The sequence below is a fragment of the Gavia stellata genome, chromosome 14 (assembly GCF_030936135.1).
Source record: "Gavia stellata isolate bGavSte3 chromosome 14, bGavSte3.hap2, whole genome shotgun sequence".
NCBI classification, from domain to species: domain Eukaryota; kingdom Metazoa; phylum Chordata; class Aves; order Gaviiformes; family Gaviidae; genus Gavia; species Gavia stellata.
Window position 1 is genome coordinate 20,155,539 of NC_082607.1, and position 18,536 is coordinate 20,174,074.

Genomic DNA, 18,536 nt, shown 5'->3' on the forward strand with positions numbered 1-18,536 from the left:
TTAGGACCTTTCAGAATTCATCTTGCAAATAGACATAATTAAACCTGGGGAAACTATCACACAAAGCAAAGGAACAAGGACAGATATTTCCACAAAAGCAAGACTCCGTGAGGAGGCACTTCAAGAGCTTCCATTGACTTCAGCAGCATAGGGCTCTGTCCCTACTAAGAGGCCAGCAACTTAGATGACTGAAATATTAGCAAGTATTATCAAATTAATCTCCAGTATGACCCCACTGACTTCTCTGGTGCTACACTGGGCACAAGTCTGGCCCACATGCTATACAAAGTGTTGGCACAAATGTAAGGGAGTTCAGGAAAAACGGTAGAGGATTTGCGACGAACAGGAGGCTTAAACAGTTTTAAACCAACCACTCAAGATTTAACTTTAGACTAATTATTTTTCTATGGTGCAACTTAACGGCAGTTCCTCTTAATACTGGATTAAAAAGTTTAAAATAAGCAAGCCATATTCAATACCATGGGAGGTCTACGATAATAATACCAATTAAGTCTAATAATCTCATAAGTCTGTAGCTCTAAGACATTCCCCTGGGTGTTAGGTGATACTTTAGCCAAATACTGAAATGTGCGATTCAGGCAAATAAGCAAATAAATAATTTTAGCAGAACAAGATTAAAATGCCTGCCATTAACCCAAAATAATCATAAATAAATGCTGCCAAGCTTTTATCTAATGATCAACATATTCCCAGAAGGATTCCTGCTTTCTTCCACACAGGCTAGGTGAGGAAATTGCACAAGGATGTGTAACAGTCAGTGATAACATCAAGTTTTGTAGGCCTGTCTGGAGACAGAATGGGTGCCAATGCTGAGCTGATGAGTGGACTTTCTGAGAATTCTGGTTCAAGATGTTTCAAAGCAAACGACCCCATTTGCAAAGAAAACATGACACAAAGAAAACATGTCACCCCCTTCCCCTAACCACCCCCCTTTTAAGAGAGGAGAGGGAAGAAGCACCTGGGAATTAAATTTCAGAATCTGAGAATTTTAAAATCCTCAGTTCTGCAAGGTTTAGACTACTACGCTCTACTCCTTACAGTTGAGCCAAAATATTTCAGATTATTCAGGCCATTCAACATCCAAAAATGTGTTGCGGAAGCCTCTTGCTTCTGCTAACGCGCAGGCGTATCTAGGTGTCTGGGTAGCAGTACTCAAGCAGAGTTATCAAGAGTTAGATTTCCTGTTTATTTTGACATTCTATTGACACAACTCATATCTAGGCAGCAAGCTCTATCCCAAATTGCTAGTGAGTTGTGCTGCTTGCATCCTGTACTGATTTGGTTTTTTTTCATGATCTTCCCCCAATCCACTCTGCTTTTGTAGTATGGCAGTGACCAGTGGCACAGGTAATTTCCATTTCTTTGCCAAAAATCACCTGCTTCGAAGAAAGGAAAGGACATCTCTTTAATAGCAGTAACCGCTACAAGACTGGAAGCGTGGCTTTTTTTCCTCAGAGGTGCAAACCAGGCTAAAATCAGCAGGACCTGTGCTGCCACCTGCGGTGCAATTTTATTTTTTATTTTCCATTAAAAATGCAAGCAATTTTGTGACAAAAGACTATATTGCAGAATGCAGATGTCTAGCCTCATTTCTCTCATAAAATATCCTCTAGAGGGGAGGAGTTAGACATGTATGGGGATGGAGAAAAATGTATCTTGAAGTGTAGGTGTGTTTACTGGTGTGCACTCGTAGTCCTTTCATGCTAAATCAAACAGGTAGGTGCCTCGGCGGAGAAAGTTGCACACATCTGTTCTGTGACGTTAGCTTACATGTGTACTATCTGCATGTTTATAACCCAATATACTGCAATCTCTACAAAATAAATAGTTCCAAAATACCAACTACTGGTGACATTTAAACTGTTTTAGAAAGTATGCGGATGAATGCGTAAGAAGCATCTTTAACCCTACAGATAATACAAAAGTTTGGCTAAGTGTTAATCATACTAAATTGCACTCATCTGCTTAACTGCGGGTTTTTTCCTGGTTTGGTTGGGGGTTTTTTTGAAAGAAAAGCAGAAGATTTTGTGGGTTTTCCTTACTCACAGAACAGGTAAGTTGCCTCAGCTAAGGAATCTTCTCATCAGCTGTATAAGGCTTCCCAGCAGACTTTCTTCAGTTACTAGATAAGTAGCCCACTATGAAAAAAAAAGTTTGTCTCAGAATTTTGCCACCCATCTGTTACTGAAATACAAAGATATCTAATGAATGAGAGGAATACTAGACTTGTGTCACTTTGAAAAGCTCCTCTAATTCCTCATGAGAATTATTCTGGATAGGTGCAATATTTTAAAGTTAAATACTGTCTTGGGGTGGAGACAGACAGAAATTGCTGAAAATAAAGCAGACTAGTTAAAGTTAATCTGTTGAGGTCTACGTTGCATTCATTACATAGATAGAACAATTCTCTCAGTTTGATCACTAGTGCCCTTATGCTCTTTACAACTATTATTAAAACTTTTGGGGAAAAGATGGTGAGTTGACGAAAATATTGACAAATGCTCACTAAAAATACAAAGTGGGTACTTGGAAAATATTTGCAAGATCTTTTGAACAGAAAAAAACCCCAACCCCACCATGTTTATAATAGTCCATGTTTGCAGAAGGTATTTTGTTGCTGACAGTGCCTCAGTGATTGGGTGCTTCTCCCCTAATGTCACTGGAAGACTTGAAGCCCTTTTCAGAAGTCACCCCTCTACCCAAGACAGATTTAATCAGTGCCTTTGAGTGAACCCACTTGCTCACAACATTTCAAAGCAGAAAAAGCAAGTCTCAAAGAAGCTTTTTTGTGCTCAACACTACTGCTGAATATCATACCTCAATTCCTCTTCAGTTCTTTTCTGCCAGAGTTCCAAACCCCATAGATTCTGCACAAACAAAACTCGTTAGTCTAAACTTAGATATTTGTTTTATACCTCAGGGCCAGGATTGTAGCTCTACCTAGATGCCTTTTCAAGTACTCTGTCTTGCAAAATGGTCGCTCTTGTCCTAGATCTTCTCACAAAGAGAGTTTCCTAGTTCCAGATGACTTCTCCAGGCTTGTACAGACCTCTTTTACAGGAAAATAAACATTTCTGCAAGAGTGCACATAATGAGAAAATTTAGAACACTAATGTCAAGCATCGTTCTTAATAAGCTCCGTACTAAATGTACACGTTGCATTTACAGATCACAGAATCACTGAATCCCTAAGATTGGAAAAGACCTGTAAGATCATCAAGTCCAACCATCAACTAACATGCCCATTAAACCATGTCCCACAATGCCACATCCACATGTTCCTTGAACACCTCCAGTGATGATGACTCCACCACCTCCCTGGGCAGCTTATTCCAGTGTCTCACCACTCTCTCAGTAAAGAAATTTTTCCTAATATCCAGCCTAAACGTCCCCTGGCGCAACTTGATGCCATTTCCTCCTGTCCTATCTCTTGTCACCTGGGAGAAGAGACCAACACCCACCTCACCACAACCCCCTTTCAGGTAATTGTAGAGAGCGATGAAGTCTCCCCTCAGCCTCCTCTTCTCCAGACTGAACAACCCCAGTTCCCTCAGCCGCTCCTCATAAGACTCTGCAGAGCCTTCCTACCTTCCAGCAGATCAACACTCCCGCCCCACTTGGTGTCATCTACAAACGTATATATGTCATGCATCATTAGAACAGAATTAGTCCAATTCTTACTATTTCATTTACTATGCATAGAAAAGTAGTGATAACAACATCTTCAAGGGACAAAACAACAAAAATTGTGCTGCTACTGAAAAAGAAAGGGTGGGGGGTTTATTATATTAGTTAATAGAGCATTATAATGAGAATTTAAGAGGGTGAACAACCACTAGAGGGCTCGTTATTCCATATAGTCTTTTTATCAAAGTGGTTAAATAGACCTTTCCATAACAAAGAACTTAAACGTGACCTCTCTCTTGTGTGAGGCTCCTACACTTCATGAAATGCATAAACTTGCACAGAAAACATGTGAGTATGCCCATTTTTCCTCAAAAACTTATTAAAACAAACTCTAAAGACATGCTTCACCATGGTCTTCACCAGGGGCTGCAGGGGAATCTCTGCTCCGGCACCTGGAGCACCTCCTCCCCTCCTTCTTCACTGACCTTGGGGTCTGCAGGGCTGTTCCTCTCACATATTCTCACTCCTCTCTCCCAGCTGCTGTTGCACAGTTGTTTTTTTTCCCCTTCTTAAATCTGTTATCCCAGAGGGGCTACCACCATCACTGATGGGCTCAGCCTGGGCCAGCGGTGGGTCCACCTTGGAGCCGGCTGCATTGGCTCTGTTGGACATGGGGGAAGCTTCTAGCAGTTTCTCACAGAAGCCACCCCTGCAGCCCCCCGCTACCAAAACCTTGCCACAAAAACCAAATACAAGGGTATAAGAGCAGCTTTGTGGTATTTTACAGCATCTATTTTCATGGATTATATTCAACAGAAACGTCAAAATGTGTGACTGGTATCTATGTATGCTAGTAAGTGATAGGTGGATCTAACAGAACCCATGTCTGGCCCAGAAATCTTTGCCAAAAATGTACACCACCTGAGGTATCACTGTAAAAGCTGAGGTATTGAACATCTCCTTCCCTAAATATCACAAGACATAAAAATACATAGTGCTAACACAATAGTATGACATAATAGACCTGATCACATACTGTTCCACAATAGAATGGAATAGTATAAATTTTGGAAAACTTAATTAACCAGAGATTATATCATGTAATATTTCTCCTTCCTACCTTTTGTTTTGTTTCTGAGACTGCAATTACATTTGTTTTACATTATGTTAAATATAGCAGTTCCCTGATCTTGAATACCACATGTCACTGCGGTATTAATAATAAAGGCAAATTCCACACAGAACTTTAGGGAAGACACAAGTGTTCAGGATCTCTCAGGCTGAGATTGATAAGTAGTGACAGAGTGGCTCACAACCAGAAGTTAGATTTCCATTTTTAAGACTCAACTCAGTCTTAACTAAGAGTGTTTTCAGTAAGTCTTCATCGATGTCATTGTGCCCAATAAACTATAGCAAAATAGAACAAAAATAGAAAGCACAGATTCTTCTCCCTGCATATCTGTGCAGATTTATAGAATCACATACCTCCTACGTATACCAGTCATAGCTAAAATCAACTCTAACAAACATGAACCAGGATAACAGTTCTTGTAAAACTAATATGGCAATCAAATTCATCAGTGATTTCACTCGTTGACTTCAATTACTTTTCTGAGACATCAGCATGAAAAGTATCTTGTAGTCTACCTATAGATATTTCAGAGATCACCTTCCATTTGGGTTTGGTTCGCTGGAAGACTAGCTAAGCGTCGTTAGGAAATTTGCTGAATTGTTGTGGATATAAGCATCTATAAGTGTGCATTATATTAATGTAGTATTTTGACTTGGAAGGCAACAGTGAGAAAAGTGCTGTTAAGGCCAAGCTTCCATGAAAAAAAGTTTGGGTGGTTCTTTGTGAAATGCCTTTTATTATACTTAGCAATATTATGGTGCTAGCACTGGACATGAGACAAGGCAAATGCCTTGAAAACTGAAAATTGGCTGAACAATACAGGACATAAACACAAAAGGGAGTGAATGTCATTGAGCACTTTAAGGCATAAAATGTTTAGCTGCTGATGTGTGAAAAGAGCAATTGTCATCTTTCTGTTAGTTCTCAAGATTCTTCACGTTTAAGACAACACGTAAATAACATCTGGACAGAAACTTTAACTTTCTTAAGAAGACATTTTATATGTTTTATAGCAGATCCATTTTTTTCACACTCATCTTAACAGAAATATTTTTCCCCAAGCTCCAAACAACTTCAGAGAATGCCTTTACTCATTTAACATATGAACCTACAAAGAAATGCATCACCACTTCTCAGATGCATCCTCAACCTCTATTACAGTTACTGCCAGTACTGCTTGACCTTTTAACTTCCACATGGGTAAAGTAATTAAGATGCAGATGAACTGTTAACTATGATTTTCTTTATCTCAAAGCAAACCTCGCACATTCATGGTACTTCTTTATTTCTCCCTGCTTTTACATCCAACTGTTTTTGTGTCTATTAATATTGCAGCTTTTTATGTAAGGGAAAAAATAAGCCAAATACTGCAAACATGACAGAAATCTGATTCAAGGAAAAGCTGGTTCACACAGCTGTCATCTAACCAGTTTCTGTTGGTGCTTTATATAATTATTTTCAGTCCATCAGATTAAAAAACATGAAAATGCGATATGCTTTTCAAGCTTCTATTTTGAATGTTTCAAGTTGACATTTACTTTTTTCCAGTATTGTCTAGCATATGTTCTAGCTAAATTAGCTGACAGGGAGAGATATGATAAACGCAACAGCCTTTCATCTTTCTCTCAAGAAAATTCCTTGAGAGGAAATCAGCAATTACACGACCACAAGCCTTTCTTTAAATTCATAAAAAATATATTTGAGGAACTGACTAAATAGAAGGAAGTCGGAATAACTGATGGAAGAATCTCTATGAACCTAGATTTGTAGCAAGAAAAAAAGAAATCAAACAGCAAAATAACAACCAAAAAAGCCACCCTGTACTGAGGGGCTTACCAGATTGAGTTTTTCCAGCTGGTTGCCCTGTAGGCACTTCTGGTTGCAAATGTAGTTTTCAAAATGTGAACTGTAGATAATTCAACATGAAACAGTATAATATCTATAAGCATCTCCATGTTTTTGGGGTGGGGGAATACTTAGTCTAGGGATTAATGACAACATAACCACTAGTTCTTGATTATTTCACTGGCTGATATCAGTGTGCAAGAAGAAAGACACGACCTCACTGATTTGCTGGGAGGCATCTTCTTGTGCCCTAGGAGGGAGAGTGATTTTTTTGCCAAAACTTGAGAATGAACCTCTAACAGTTATTCTGTATATTTTATAAGTCATATACAAAAACTGGAAGAGAAAAGAAACCTATTTCTGAACTGCTATTTCACCTCACTCATGCTCAATTTGAACATGCAACATTTATCAAAACTAACAGTGAAGGAAATATTCACGGTTAGATGTTTTTCCTAAACTAAACAGTTTTGAAGACTACATTTAATATTCTCTTGCCCTGTCCCTGAAGTCCAATAAAATTGTTTAAAAATGGAAATCAAAACTGATCAGTGTATTTCCCATGTTCATGCTCAGTAAAACAAAACAAGTAATCAGCCCTTACCATAGTCAGTTGTTAGCAGAAAGGACTTGCTCGCATTTTCTTCTTTTCTTCTAATTTGTGCACGGGTACCAGAAAGAAGGCAGCAGAAGTACACACTCGCTAAAACCCCTTTTATTGCCGGCAATAAGGTGCCTCTTGGCTGGGAGCCCGAGAAGGACCCTGTGTTTTGATTTTTTACATACAATTTTAAGACTACTCACATATTCATTTTTACAACTTACACAACCTATTGGCTTTGGCCATGACAACACTTGTTGCCATTCACTTTTGAGTATTTGTTCATGCAAAACTCCCGTGCAAGCACACTTAATGCATATTTATCAGCTAAGTTTGCAGCATTTTGTCGCAACTTTGCCGCTTTCAGCCTGTTTGGTCTGGTTTCTTCTAACAGCAGACCCTCTTGTACAGGCAAGGTCACTGTCAGTCAAGTTCTCTTGCACATGTCTTCAAAGTCATCTTTCCATGGCAGCTTTTTCTTATGTAACGTTCCTTCCTTTTGTTTTGTGCATACTTGCACACTTTAGATTGGGGCAGAATAGTATTTGTACCCATGAATTTGAGCAAGACAGGTTGAGCATGCTTGAGCAAAACAACAGAATGTGATCCCTAATATTGTTAATACCGAACTGATAAATTGTTTCAGTATTGGGGTAATAGAAGGAAATAAATGTGACAACCAGTTCCACCATTCAATTCCTTTCAGATCCTGTCCTAGGTTTTGTACTGAAGTTTTTAAATTTTGCAGTTGGACTTCTGTGGGTTTATTGTTATCTGTGAGATTGAAACAGCAGTGTCCTTCAACATCTTCACACCCATGGTTGAGCCTAAGCAACAAGTAATCTATAGCTGCTCTATTTGCTGAGATTGCTTCCCTGTTCAAATGTTGTTCCTCTTGCAGTAACAGAATCAGAGCGGCGGTGGCATTCAGGGTTTTTGCAACCGCACAGGCCACCTCTGACAGTTGGAGGTTGGCACCTAGTGCTAGCACAGGGACTTCCACTAACGATCTGCTTAATGCACACCTGCACATTCATCAAAGGGGGTTTGACTACGAGTCAATCACTTCATGCTATAAATATCTGTAGCCCCCCCGAGCCCATTGAGCTCTCCCGTGCGGCAGCGGGCTGCACGGCAATCCCCCCTTGAGCAGGGATGCCTCTCAAGGTTACCCCTCGAGGCTGAGAGACCCCTTACCCAACACCTGATAATCTACAGTGAGGTAAGCAACATTTTATATTAGATCTAAAAGTGTATTGTATGCTAGAGACATTGATATATGCCCAGCTGTAGCTTAATTATGAGCAGTGTAGCAAGTAGTGGAGTGTTTGACCGCCACCTAATTATTGCAGTCTATTTCCCATGTTCATGCTCAATAAAACAAAGCAAGTAATCAGCATTTACCACAGTCAGCATAGCATTGCTTGCAGCCCCACTGCTTTCACAAATGATCCTGGTTTTGATTACTTTTTGAAAGGTGGATAAAAGAAGAATTTTCTTAAGACTATGAAAATATTTCAGGGCTTAGTAGAACACAGCCCAGGGTATCACAGTCATCCTAACAACAAAACCAAAGTTGAAAATAAGAGAAGGAGAGAGAAAGCATGTACATTTATATGATTCTGAAGATTTAGTCAGGGTAGGGGAGCAATTTTCCTAATTTTTGAAGGGAAAGTACATTTGATTTAATTCCTGGGCTACAAGGAATGCAGCAAGAAGGCCAGGTGAAAAGTGGAAAGAGGTCGGATGTTAGTAGAAAGCCAAAGAGACTGTGGTTTCTATTTTGTACAGAAACAAGCCTTCTGGTTTACAAGTCTACGCAGTAGAAATGTTGCTTTCTGTGCACACAACTTGAATATATTCATGTCCACAGTCTGCCAGTGCTGCCCAGTGGCTATTCCAAGTCTCATTCCGCCTGCTCAAAGCATACTTCAGAGTGCAACTGTGCCCAGTTCTTCAGACAAGAAATGACAGACTAACAAGCAGTCTCAACCCAGCTTCCATTTTAAACTTAGGAGAGTGATCAATTCTTTGCTGACTCTGACTCCATTTGCATCTCCAAAGATCAAAGATTCTGCACATAATGTTCATGTTCTTTTAGTAAAAAGACTTGCAAATAAACAGCAGTACTTTAACTGGCCACCTAATCCCAGCTCTTTGCAAAACGTGTCCCCATTCCTGCTTTTCCCTTCAATCCAGGTGCTCTCTTCCCTTCCTGCCTTAGGTAGGCATTTCTCATTTCCCTCCTAGTTCCTATGTCTGTATGAGTAGGAATTCACGCAAGGCTCACTTATCGCTATCTAGACCAAGCACATAAAACTATAATAATGCTCATTTGCAAGCTGAGGGAACAAACCAAACCGTTGTTCCCAATGCATGGTCAACCTTGCAAGAGTGTGTCACTCATGGCTGACCAAGACATGTCTAATAAAGGTGGGAGAAGAAAAGAGGAAATGGAAGAGATGATAAAATGGAAGAGTTACAGATATAATGAGGTGGGAAGGTTTTTTGGTTCAGTCCTGACTGCCACAGACTATGTGAAATTAGACAAGACACAATCGCTTTATGCTTCAGGTTTCTATGAAGAAACAGGAATAAAACTCCTTTTCCCTAAGCTTCAAAGAGATGTATCAGCTCCAAAACAACAGACAGGTGTCAGAGGACAGCGTGGGGAATGTGCTCAGAGCTCTGACAGCTGCATCCAGCTCCAACCATTATTAAAACGACAGTCCCTCTCAGTTTATTCTTTTTTTTTTTTAACTTTACATTAGTACCCACAATATAGTAGATTTTTTTCCTAAAGCTGTGGTCATCTGTTTTTGCATAATACGAGTTATAAAGAAAGGATCATTCATCCTGACACTTCAAACAATCTAGTTTTCCATCAGCTAGAAGACTCTAATACACTCCTAATCATAAGAATTTGTTTTTATTACTTTGTGCATAAAAGTGCATGAGAAAGTACAGCTTCACTGTTGAAGTAAGACTGCTGATGTCTTCAACTATACCTGTGAATATTGTTATTTGCCAGAAACATTTCAAGGCTTAAAATATGATTTTACTTTGTTGCTTATTTTGTTTGTGGGTTTTTTCTTTTCTTCAACTCCTATACTACCAGGACACACAGTTTCTAGTAAATCTCCAGGTCTAACTACATATTGATGTGTAGAATCACATTTCTAAAGTACAGCAATATAGCTTGATGTTGAAGAAAGGTCTCAATTTATATACTAAAATTCAAAGGATTTGAGGATAGGCTTAAGCTAAGCATTGCTTAAATGCTTCTTTGAATAAGAATTAAGGGCTTTTAGTCCCTCTGCTTTGAAGTTCAACTTCTGATGCTTATTGATGATATCTACCACGTACAAAACTTCAGGCCTTGCCTTTACTTCCAGGCTTACTTAAGACAGAATTTGCAAATGATACATTAGGGAGAGACAAGGTGCAGAGTTTTGTTTTATAGAGGGAGCAACGTTACAGAGGCTGACTTTGAACTTCATACATTGTCAGGGAGCAGCGGGAGTGGGGCTGCTCCACCAAGGTGGGCAATCCAGGAGCCACGGGCGACCACGCCTGGGCAGGGGCAGCGACCTCGCTCACAAGGGCGCAATCCCACAGCACCAAGCCGGGCGAGTAGAACAGGGCTGGGGACGGTGACAGGTTCTGTTGAGAGTCCAGTGACCATTAGAGACATGAGGGGTGACAAGTCGGGTCCAAGGCCAGTCCGGAAAGCCCAGTCAACAAGTCGGGAACAGCAAAGGACCGAGCTGAGGACAGAGGTCTGCCTACTGCGCAGCTTGCGCGAGGACTGGGGTCCGGGCCAGAGATAACTCGGAGCTCCCAGGCAGATGATCTGCGAGTTGGAGCCCCACACAAGGCTGCTCTGGGTGGTTAAGGACTACTGGTACGCTCAGGTCCCTGCCATTTCTTCATGGATTAACATTAGATTTCACCATTTTTGTATTTCAAGAGGCCACAGACAGAAAAAATAAATCTCATGTTAGATACAAGTAAAAGCCTCAGGCTTTTGTGCAAACATTTTAGTTACAGGAATTTATTGCTCTTAGAGAACCATTTCTATTGACATAGGAGATATAGATGTTTACAATGGATCTTAGTAAGAGCCTAAATTACGTAGTGAAAGGATGAGAAGAAACAGTTAACAAACAGAAAAGCGCAACGGCTTAGTGTTCAGTCGGTAGCACGAAATTCTTACTCACAGATTTCAGAGTGCTTTTCAAAAAAGCTGAAGAAACTGAAACAGAGAGAATGAAGGAACTGTGCCTAAGCCACCCAGCAGATCAAGATCACAGAACCAGATCTTTTGAATTTATAGTGGATCACAATCTGAACATGAATTAATGATATTGTGCTGTTGCAAAGAAATATCAATCGTACCAGGACGTCCTGTTTTGTACCAACTATGTTCCTTCTTTCTAATGAGTGGAAAATCACAGAAAACCAAGAAATGAACAGGTCGCCTCATCCATCGCCATGACCCAAAGTAGGATCAAATAGATCAGCAAAGTGCTCCAGGTTACAACTACCTCTGGAATTATAATTGTAATGTTAATCAGCTTCCTCACACAGTCAACCACACAGCCCCAGAAAAACTTACGCTGGCATAAGACAGTGTGAGAGAAAACGAGTAGCAAGGGGAAGAGGAAAGGCAGTGATGATTTATACCAGGTGGCTTTTACCAGTATAATGTGCTGAACTATGATGCAGATCGATCTTACCGAGTATCATCTTTACTTTTTTAAAAAAGCAGGTTTCTGAATGGGCAAGACTATTTTAAGATTTAATTCTGTCCCCCTCAGCTTTGCGTCACCTGCAGAATTAATAAGTATGTTCTCTGTTCCATTATTTACATTGTTAATAATAACAAAAAGACCCAGACTGAAGACAGGCTCTAGGAACCCTGCAATATATTCTTTCCTTTGGGCAGTGAACTACTGCTTGCTATCCTGTCAGTTTTGTATAGACCTTATCATACATTTCTCCAGACCGTATTTCTCTAACTTTTTAATGAAAATGTCATGAAAGTGTCAAAAACCTAATCAAACTGGCAACAGGCTCTGTCCTATCCACAAGGCCTGTTCCTTACTGGAGGAGAAAATCAAGTTATCTGGTGTGATTTATGTTTGACAGATCCATGTTGACTGCTGTCATTCCCTGGTTACCATCTAGGTGCTAATAATAGTTCGTGAGATTATTTGTCCCACGATTTTTCTGGGGATTTAAGTGAATTACTCTGATCGAGCTGTATGTCTCTGGCTCCGTCTCCCCTTTGGTAACAGCAATCTACCGTTGCCTCTGCTGTTTTTTCAGCATTTCATTCACCTTCTTAATTTAGTCAGTTCTTTAACTGTCTTTCGATCATGTTCACTAGACTCAAAACAATTTGAAAACATCTGGTTTATCTTAATCTGTTCTTTACCTACTCTGGGCTGAGATAATTTTGCTCTCGGCATCACCAGCCCTAACTATCTGCTTGCAGGTGATCTTTTTTGGAAGTCAACAAAGGCACCAATCACTTTAGCTTTCTTTATAATTTGTTGACAGATTTTCTTCTCTGTTGAGTGGGAGATTAATCTTTTTCTCTGTCTTCCTCTTAGTATGTAGCTCTTGATAGTTCGATTGTTTTGCAGCATACATTTTTTAGCCTGCCTTTCTTATTCTTAGTAATCTGACCTGTCTTCCTTTTTATTTTCTTCATGTGCTTAAGGTCAATAGAGACCTCACGATGCGGTCAAGCTAACCTTACTATTACTTCTATTCTGCTTGTAATTGGGATAAATGCGCCCTTATGCATCCAGTTTCTGCACATTCACTTTCTGCAGCAGGTTTGTGCATAATTAGATCTACATTAAGTTTTAATGAATCAGCAATGACTGAGAAAACAGCATTTTGTAGAGGAATTCTTATCAAGCTCTAATTGTGGAAGGGAGCCCTTGAAGATCTTGGAAAAGCCTGATGGGTCCCCCTTCTTTCCCAAAAAAGGAGTCATTTCTTCCACAGCAGAACAGCATGCACATAACTGCCTCCAGCTTTACAGAGCAGGTGTTGCTGCCCCTCCGTCTATATGGAAATCACTTCGACTCAGCCAGTAGAGATATCTGCCTGGTCTTTCCGAACTTATTCGTGGAATTCAGCTTTTATTTTCAATAAAGCAGGCTCAACAGTTTGGCCGGCGCTGCTGCTGTCCTGCAGAGAAGGGCAGCCGTAACCGTCGGGGAGAGCGATGTGCTATGGGTAGTGTATGTGAAGTAAAATCTGTGGTACGAGACAGCTCTCGGGGTGTGATCGTTCACGGTTCTGACTACCTTGAGAACATCCCCTTCACCCACTACTCTACCTACATCTCCACCCACTTTTGCCTTTCCGATAGAAACCTGCCGATTTGCAGTACGACCGCTACGCAAAGCCACAAACCGGTTGCCCCCAGGACCCAAACCCGGCCTCGACGGCACAAGGCTCAGTTCTGGGCACACGCAACGCATCCCTCAGCGCGCACGCCATGGGCCGCGCTCGGCCTCCCGCTCCAGGGCACAGCTGACCGCACCCTCTCACCCCGCGTTCACACCGGGGCTCCGCCGAAGCCCCTCGCGAGTTTGGCCCTTCACCGTGCGCCGTGAAGACGCAGGCCACCGCAGGCTCTCGGCCGGCTAATACCTGCTGCAACGGCACTTGAAGAACGAGTTTATCAAGTTAAGGCCGCTTGCGGAGTCGGGTCGGCCAACAGCACGGCGGTGAGGGGCGCGCACTCCGCGGCCCGCGGAGAGGAGAGCTGTTCCGGGCCCTTCGCCTCCTCCCTGCCGGTGGCCCAGCGGGGAGCCGGGCGGGTGGCGACGCCAGGACGAGCCGCGGGCGGCTGCGAGGAGGAGGAGGAGGAAGGGGAGCCGCGCGGCGAAGGCAGAGGCAACAGGCAGGAGGGCGGGGAGAGCGCAGCCCGCCGCGGCGGCGAAGGCAGGCGGCGAGGGACGGCGGCGGCCGCGGGAGGCGGGAGCAGCGGGGCGGAGGGAGGAGCGGGCGGCCGGGCGCAGCCAATCCGGGGGGCTCGACCATTTTTCGGTGTGAGTCAGGCACGTCGGTGGGGTGATGCTACGGCGCTGGGAAGGGGCCGGGAGAGCGGCGGGGCGCGGCGGCAGCGGGCAGCGGCCCGCCCGCTCGGGTTCGTGCTCTCAGCCGTGCCGGCGCCGCCGCTGAGGGGAGCGCCGCTTCCTCCTTCCCCTCCCTCGCCGAGGCCGGCCCCATGGCTGGGGGCGCTGGGCCTGCCTCCTCCCAGCCGCGCGGCGCTCGCTAACGGAGCAGAAACCCGCCCCCGCCGACGGAGGTGCCGGGCCCGGCGCCGCGCGGCGGGAAGGGGTGGGCGCGCGAGCGGCGGCCGTTGGGGCGCGCGGGCTGCGGCGCGGGCCGGGGGGGGCGGGGGCCCGGCGGAGGGCGGTGTCGGGCCGCGCGGAGCGGGAAGAGGCGGCCGCCGAGTGCGGGCCGGTCGTAGCGCTGTCCTGCGGAGACGCGCAGCGCGGTAACGGTCGGGAGGGGGAGAGCGACGCGGGTCGAGGGGGGCGGACGGTTAGTGCCGGGCGGGGAAGGGGAGGGGGCCTGAGGCGAGGGGCTTTCGCCGCTGCTCGCAGGCTCCATTCATCCGGGGCTCCTCCCTTCTTGCAGGCTGCTGCTTGCGGCTCTCGTCCTGGCATCGAAGGGAAAAGCCAGAAATTAGCCTTGCCCCGAGCTGAGCTGCCTGCTTCTCCTGAAGTTTGGGAAGGAAGGGGACTACAGAGGGGCTGTCCTTGCATTTCATGTTTCGTCAGCCCGACAGCATTTTGGCGTTGATACCATCTTGCTCCTACCTGTTCCTGGACAGTGGCGGGGAGGAGAAGAGGCACCGTCCCACCATGTCTCGTTACAGCCTCCATAACCTCCTGGACTGGATGTATGGGGGGGTGGACCCCAGCTTCGCTGGCAACGGAGGGCCGGAGTGCGCGGCCTTTCTCTCTGGGCAGCAGCGCTTTCTGGAGAGCTTGGTCTTCCTCAGCGTGGGCATTGTGGAGATCCTTCTGTCCCTGTGGAAGCTCCGGCAGCTGCATTTCAGGGAGCTGGAGGATCATCTGCTGCAGCAGCCCCAGACTAAGCAGGAGAGCTTGGGCAAGAACGTGCTGCTGGTGGTGCTCTGCCTCATCTTCGGGCTGGAGGTGGGGTTCAAGTTTGCCACCAGGACTGTCATTTACCTCCTGAATCCCTGTCATGTGGTCACTATGATGCAGGTAAGGCTTGTGTACAGTCACCAGGAAGTTTGCTTTAGTTTTATACTTGCAAAGCAGTATTTTTCCCATAGTCGCTTTGTGGACCAGAAGCGCGTAGCAAAAGTACAAATGCCAAGAATTGGTATAAACGTTTTAAAACTGGCTTACTTTTTAATCCGCTGAATTGAAATCTATGAAAAAAACAAGTCAAATGAAAAGGTGAAATCGTAGCTGTGACTAATGTCCGAATCTCTGGTTGAAAATGGAAAAAATTAAGGCTGTCTCACCACCTGCTTTCACCTAATCCTTGTTTCAAGAATAGAAAATGCTGTTCCCGCTGACAGGAGTGGTAAAATGTGCACCAAATTTAATGAAAACGAGATTATTGCTAAAGCAGCTGTGTAATTTACATGCAACTTTTTTTAAGCCAGTGACTTTTAGGGGTGTGAATGTATTTTGTGAAGGTGTTGAAGAAAGAAATTACTCTTTGTTTTGTGCAGACAATGTTGGTTTACCTTTCTAATTTTAGAAGCTGAATAGTAAGGAAACAAGTGTTACCCTTGTCTCATACATGGGGTGAACAAACCCATCTGGCTTAATACCTGTGGATAAACTATGTGCTTTAATGTCTTGTGGCTTGGCTGTTGATGCATGATAATGCGCAATTTGTGTAGCTTCCAAAACAGTGGAAACATTTGTAAACAGTTACTGAACTGCAATATCTAAAGCTTACAAGCTCTATTTGTCAATAGTCCTGTGCATGTACTTAACTGTAAGTTTCACTGAGCTTGGTAAGGAGGGTGGGAGATGTCAAAAACTATTACTATTTTATTTAATTTTGCTAATATTGCACCCTCAGCACTGGACTGCTGACAAAATTTAAGCTCAAGACTTAATAGAATGTCAAAAAGGCTTTCATAGAAGCTGCTGTGATAACAACATCTGTCTAAGATCAGTAACAGATGAAAATCAGGCCAGTGCCATTCGTAGTGTCCCTTTGCAGACTGCTGAGTGATCTGGGCTGTACCAGATCAAGCCAGTTGTTAGCTTCGCTCCTGGAGAGCGTTTCCTAACAGGAATGGAAACATCTTTTCTGGTTGCACCAGAGGGTTTGAAGGAGGTGGGTATTATTTCAAGCCAACCTCTTACAGCAATATTCAAGACCTTTACAGCAATTACCTTACAGTTCCAGAACTTAATTAGTAGGTTATGTAAATTCCTAAGCAGTGATGCAATGTTAGCTCAGTATTTTACACCACAGGACACTTGCTTCCTGTGAACTGGTAACAATTGCTGTGCAATCAGTTAGTCAGTATTGGTAATAAAGGGGAAAGTAGAAGGTATGCAAGAGGTATAGGAATAATTAACATAAAGTAATATAACGACATTCCATTTCTTGGCAATACTCAATGTTTACTGGAAAATTTTCCTATTAATTCTCTGGGAAGAAGGTGAGGATATGTTACCATTATGATTTGAAAGTTCAGTTGTCTTGATATGGTATTAGAATATGATGTTATGATAAGTATTCAGCAAAAGCTAACGCTTATACATAAATGGGGGAGCTAGTATTGTGTACCTCATTCATTAATGCTGTCCCCCAGGAAGAGAGGGACTTAACCTCTGTAGTCAGGCATGGTCAGTTCTTGATCTCTTTTTGACTAATTGTGAAGTTTCTTTTATAATCCTATGCTAATTACTCATTAGAAATGGTGTTCCAGCATTTGTGAAATTGAGAAGATGGGTATGTCAGCAAAATGCCAAAGTCGTACCTCTTCATCCTCAAATAGATGTATTAGAAATAGGCCCAGGCTTAATGTAGAGAATGAAAATAGCTGCAAAACCGACAGCTTTCAGCGGAGAATACAGGTTAGATATGAAGGCAGTCGATGACCTGCATCAGCACAAAAGTAATACGTAGTAGTTGGAATCTTGCAAGCATTGTTTTTCTGGCCTGAATTTGCTGAGGGCAACAGGTTGGCAAGAAGAAATACATGAAAATATAATTTTTCCTTCACTTATGTTCTTACAGTAGTTTATACATAATCCTGCTGCTGCATGTAAACATTAGGATGAACAAAGTAGGAGGTGAAGAGATGAAACATTCTACAGCAATCAAGATCCCTGCAAAGGGTAGCGGTTGTAAAGGTCTCCTCTTTCACTCAATTTCTGTTCTCCTTTTCTTCAGCTGAGACTGTTTCACCTCAGAACAACAAAGGCTCTGGGCTCTGAGCCAAAACTATTTGGAACTGGAAATTATCCTTTAGATTTTCTCTGCATAAAAGCAGAAGTCCTGCTTTTAAAAGACCTAAGACTGAAATGAAATCACAAAATAAAATGGGAATTAACATCTGTGGTGCATTTGGGCAGACAAAAGTGCATAATGTAATGGATATTCAGTTCTACAAATGAGTCTGTTTTGATCAGGCGTCAAATTTCTGCTGATCACTCCAACCTGTGTTCAAATCACATCTTTTTTTCATAAGTGGAAAGGACTAGTTTAGATGTGTCATCATAAGGATAAAGTGTCGATCAAATGAACATATTTAACTGCCTAAACAGTTCTCATGGTTAATCAGATTCAGAGAATTTGTTGCCATCCTGCCACCGAGTTGAATTATCTAGAAACAGTACTACTCATTTCCAGCCCTAGTCTTGGTTTTGGTTTCTTGCATAGCTTTTGGAGGAAGAAGGGCAATATTGTTTCTTCACCAGTGACGTAAGTGCAGCATCATAGAAAGATAAATACTTCAGTTTTTTAAAATTTATGTATATATTTTAGACCAAAGGTGAATGGAAACTTCTGTGGTTTCTTTGACAGCTATCCGATGGGGATGGGGGTGTTTTTGTGCAGTACGATATTTAGTTTGTGTGTGGTGCAGCAGGCGAGGGGGAAAGTCTGTGAAGGAATTCATACTAAGCTCGCTCTTTCTTTTATGTAAAGAGTGGTCTTATTGAAAATCATTTGAATATTTCTACTAAAAAAAAAACCAAACCACTCTCTTTTTAGGATTGAGGATATGATCGGACCAACGATACTGCTGTAAACCTGGCATAAAAGAGT

At 42.8% G+C, this 18,536-nt stretch overlaps 1 protein-coding gene across 2 annotated transcripts in view; it reads left to right on the plus strand.

Annotated features, from left to right (window-relative positions):
- Positions 1-14,919: 14,919 nt before the first annotated feature.
- TMEM164 (transmembrane protein 164) overlaps positions 14,920-18,536 on the plus strand; it is a 39,024-nt gene continuing 35,407 nt past the window's right edge. For both annotated transcript variants that reach the window (XM_009808919.2, XM_059824455.1), the window contains exon 1: positions 14,920-15,493. In XM_009808919.2, coding sequence (XP_009807221.2) covers positions 15,029-15,493 — 465 coding nt within the window. In that variant the 5' untranslated portion in view covers positions 14,920-15,028. The remainder of the gene's footprint in view (positions 15,494-18,536) is intronic.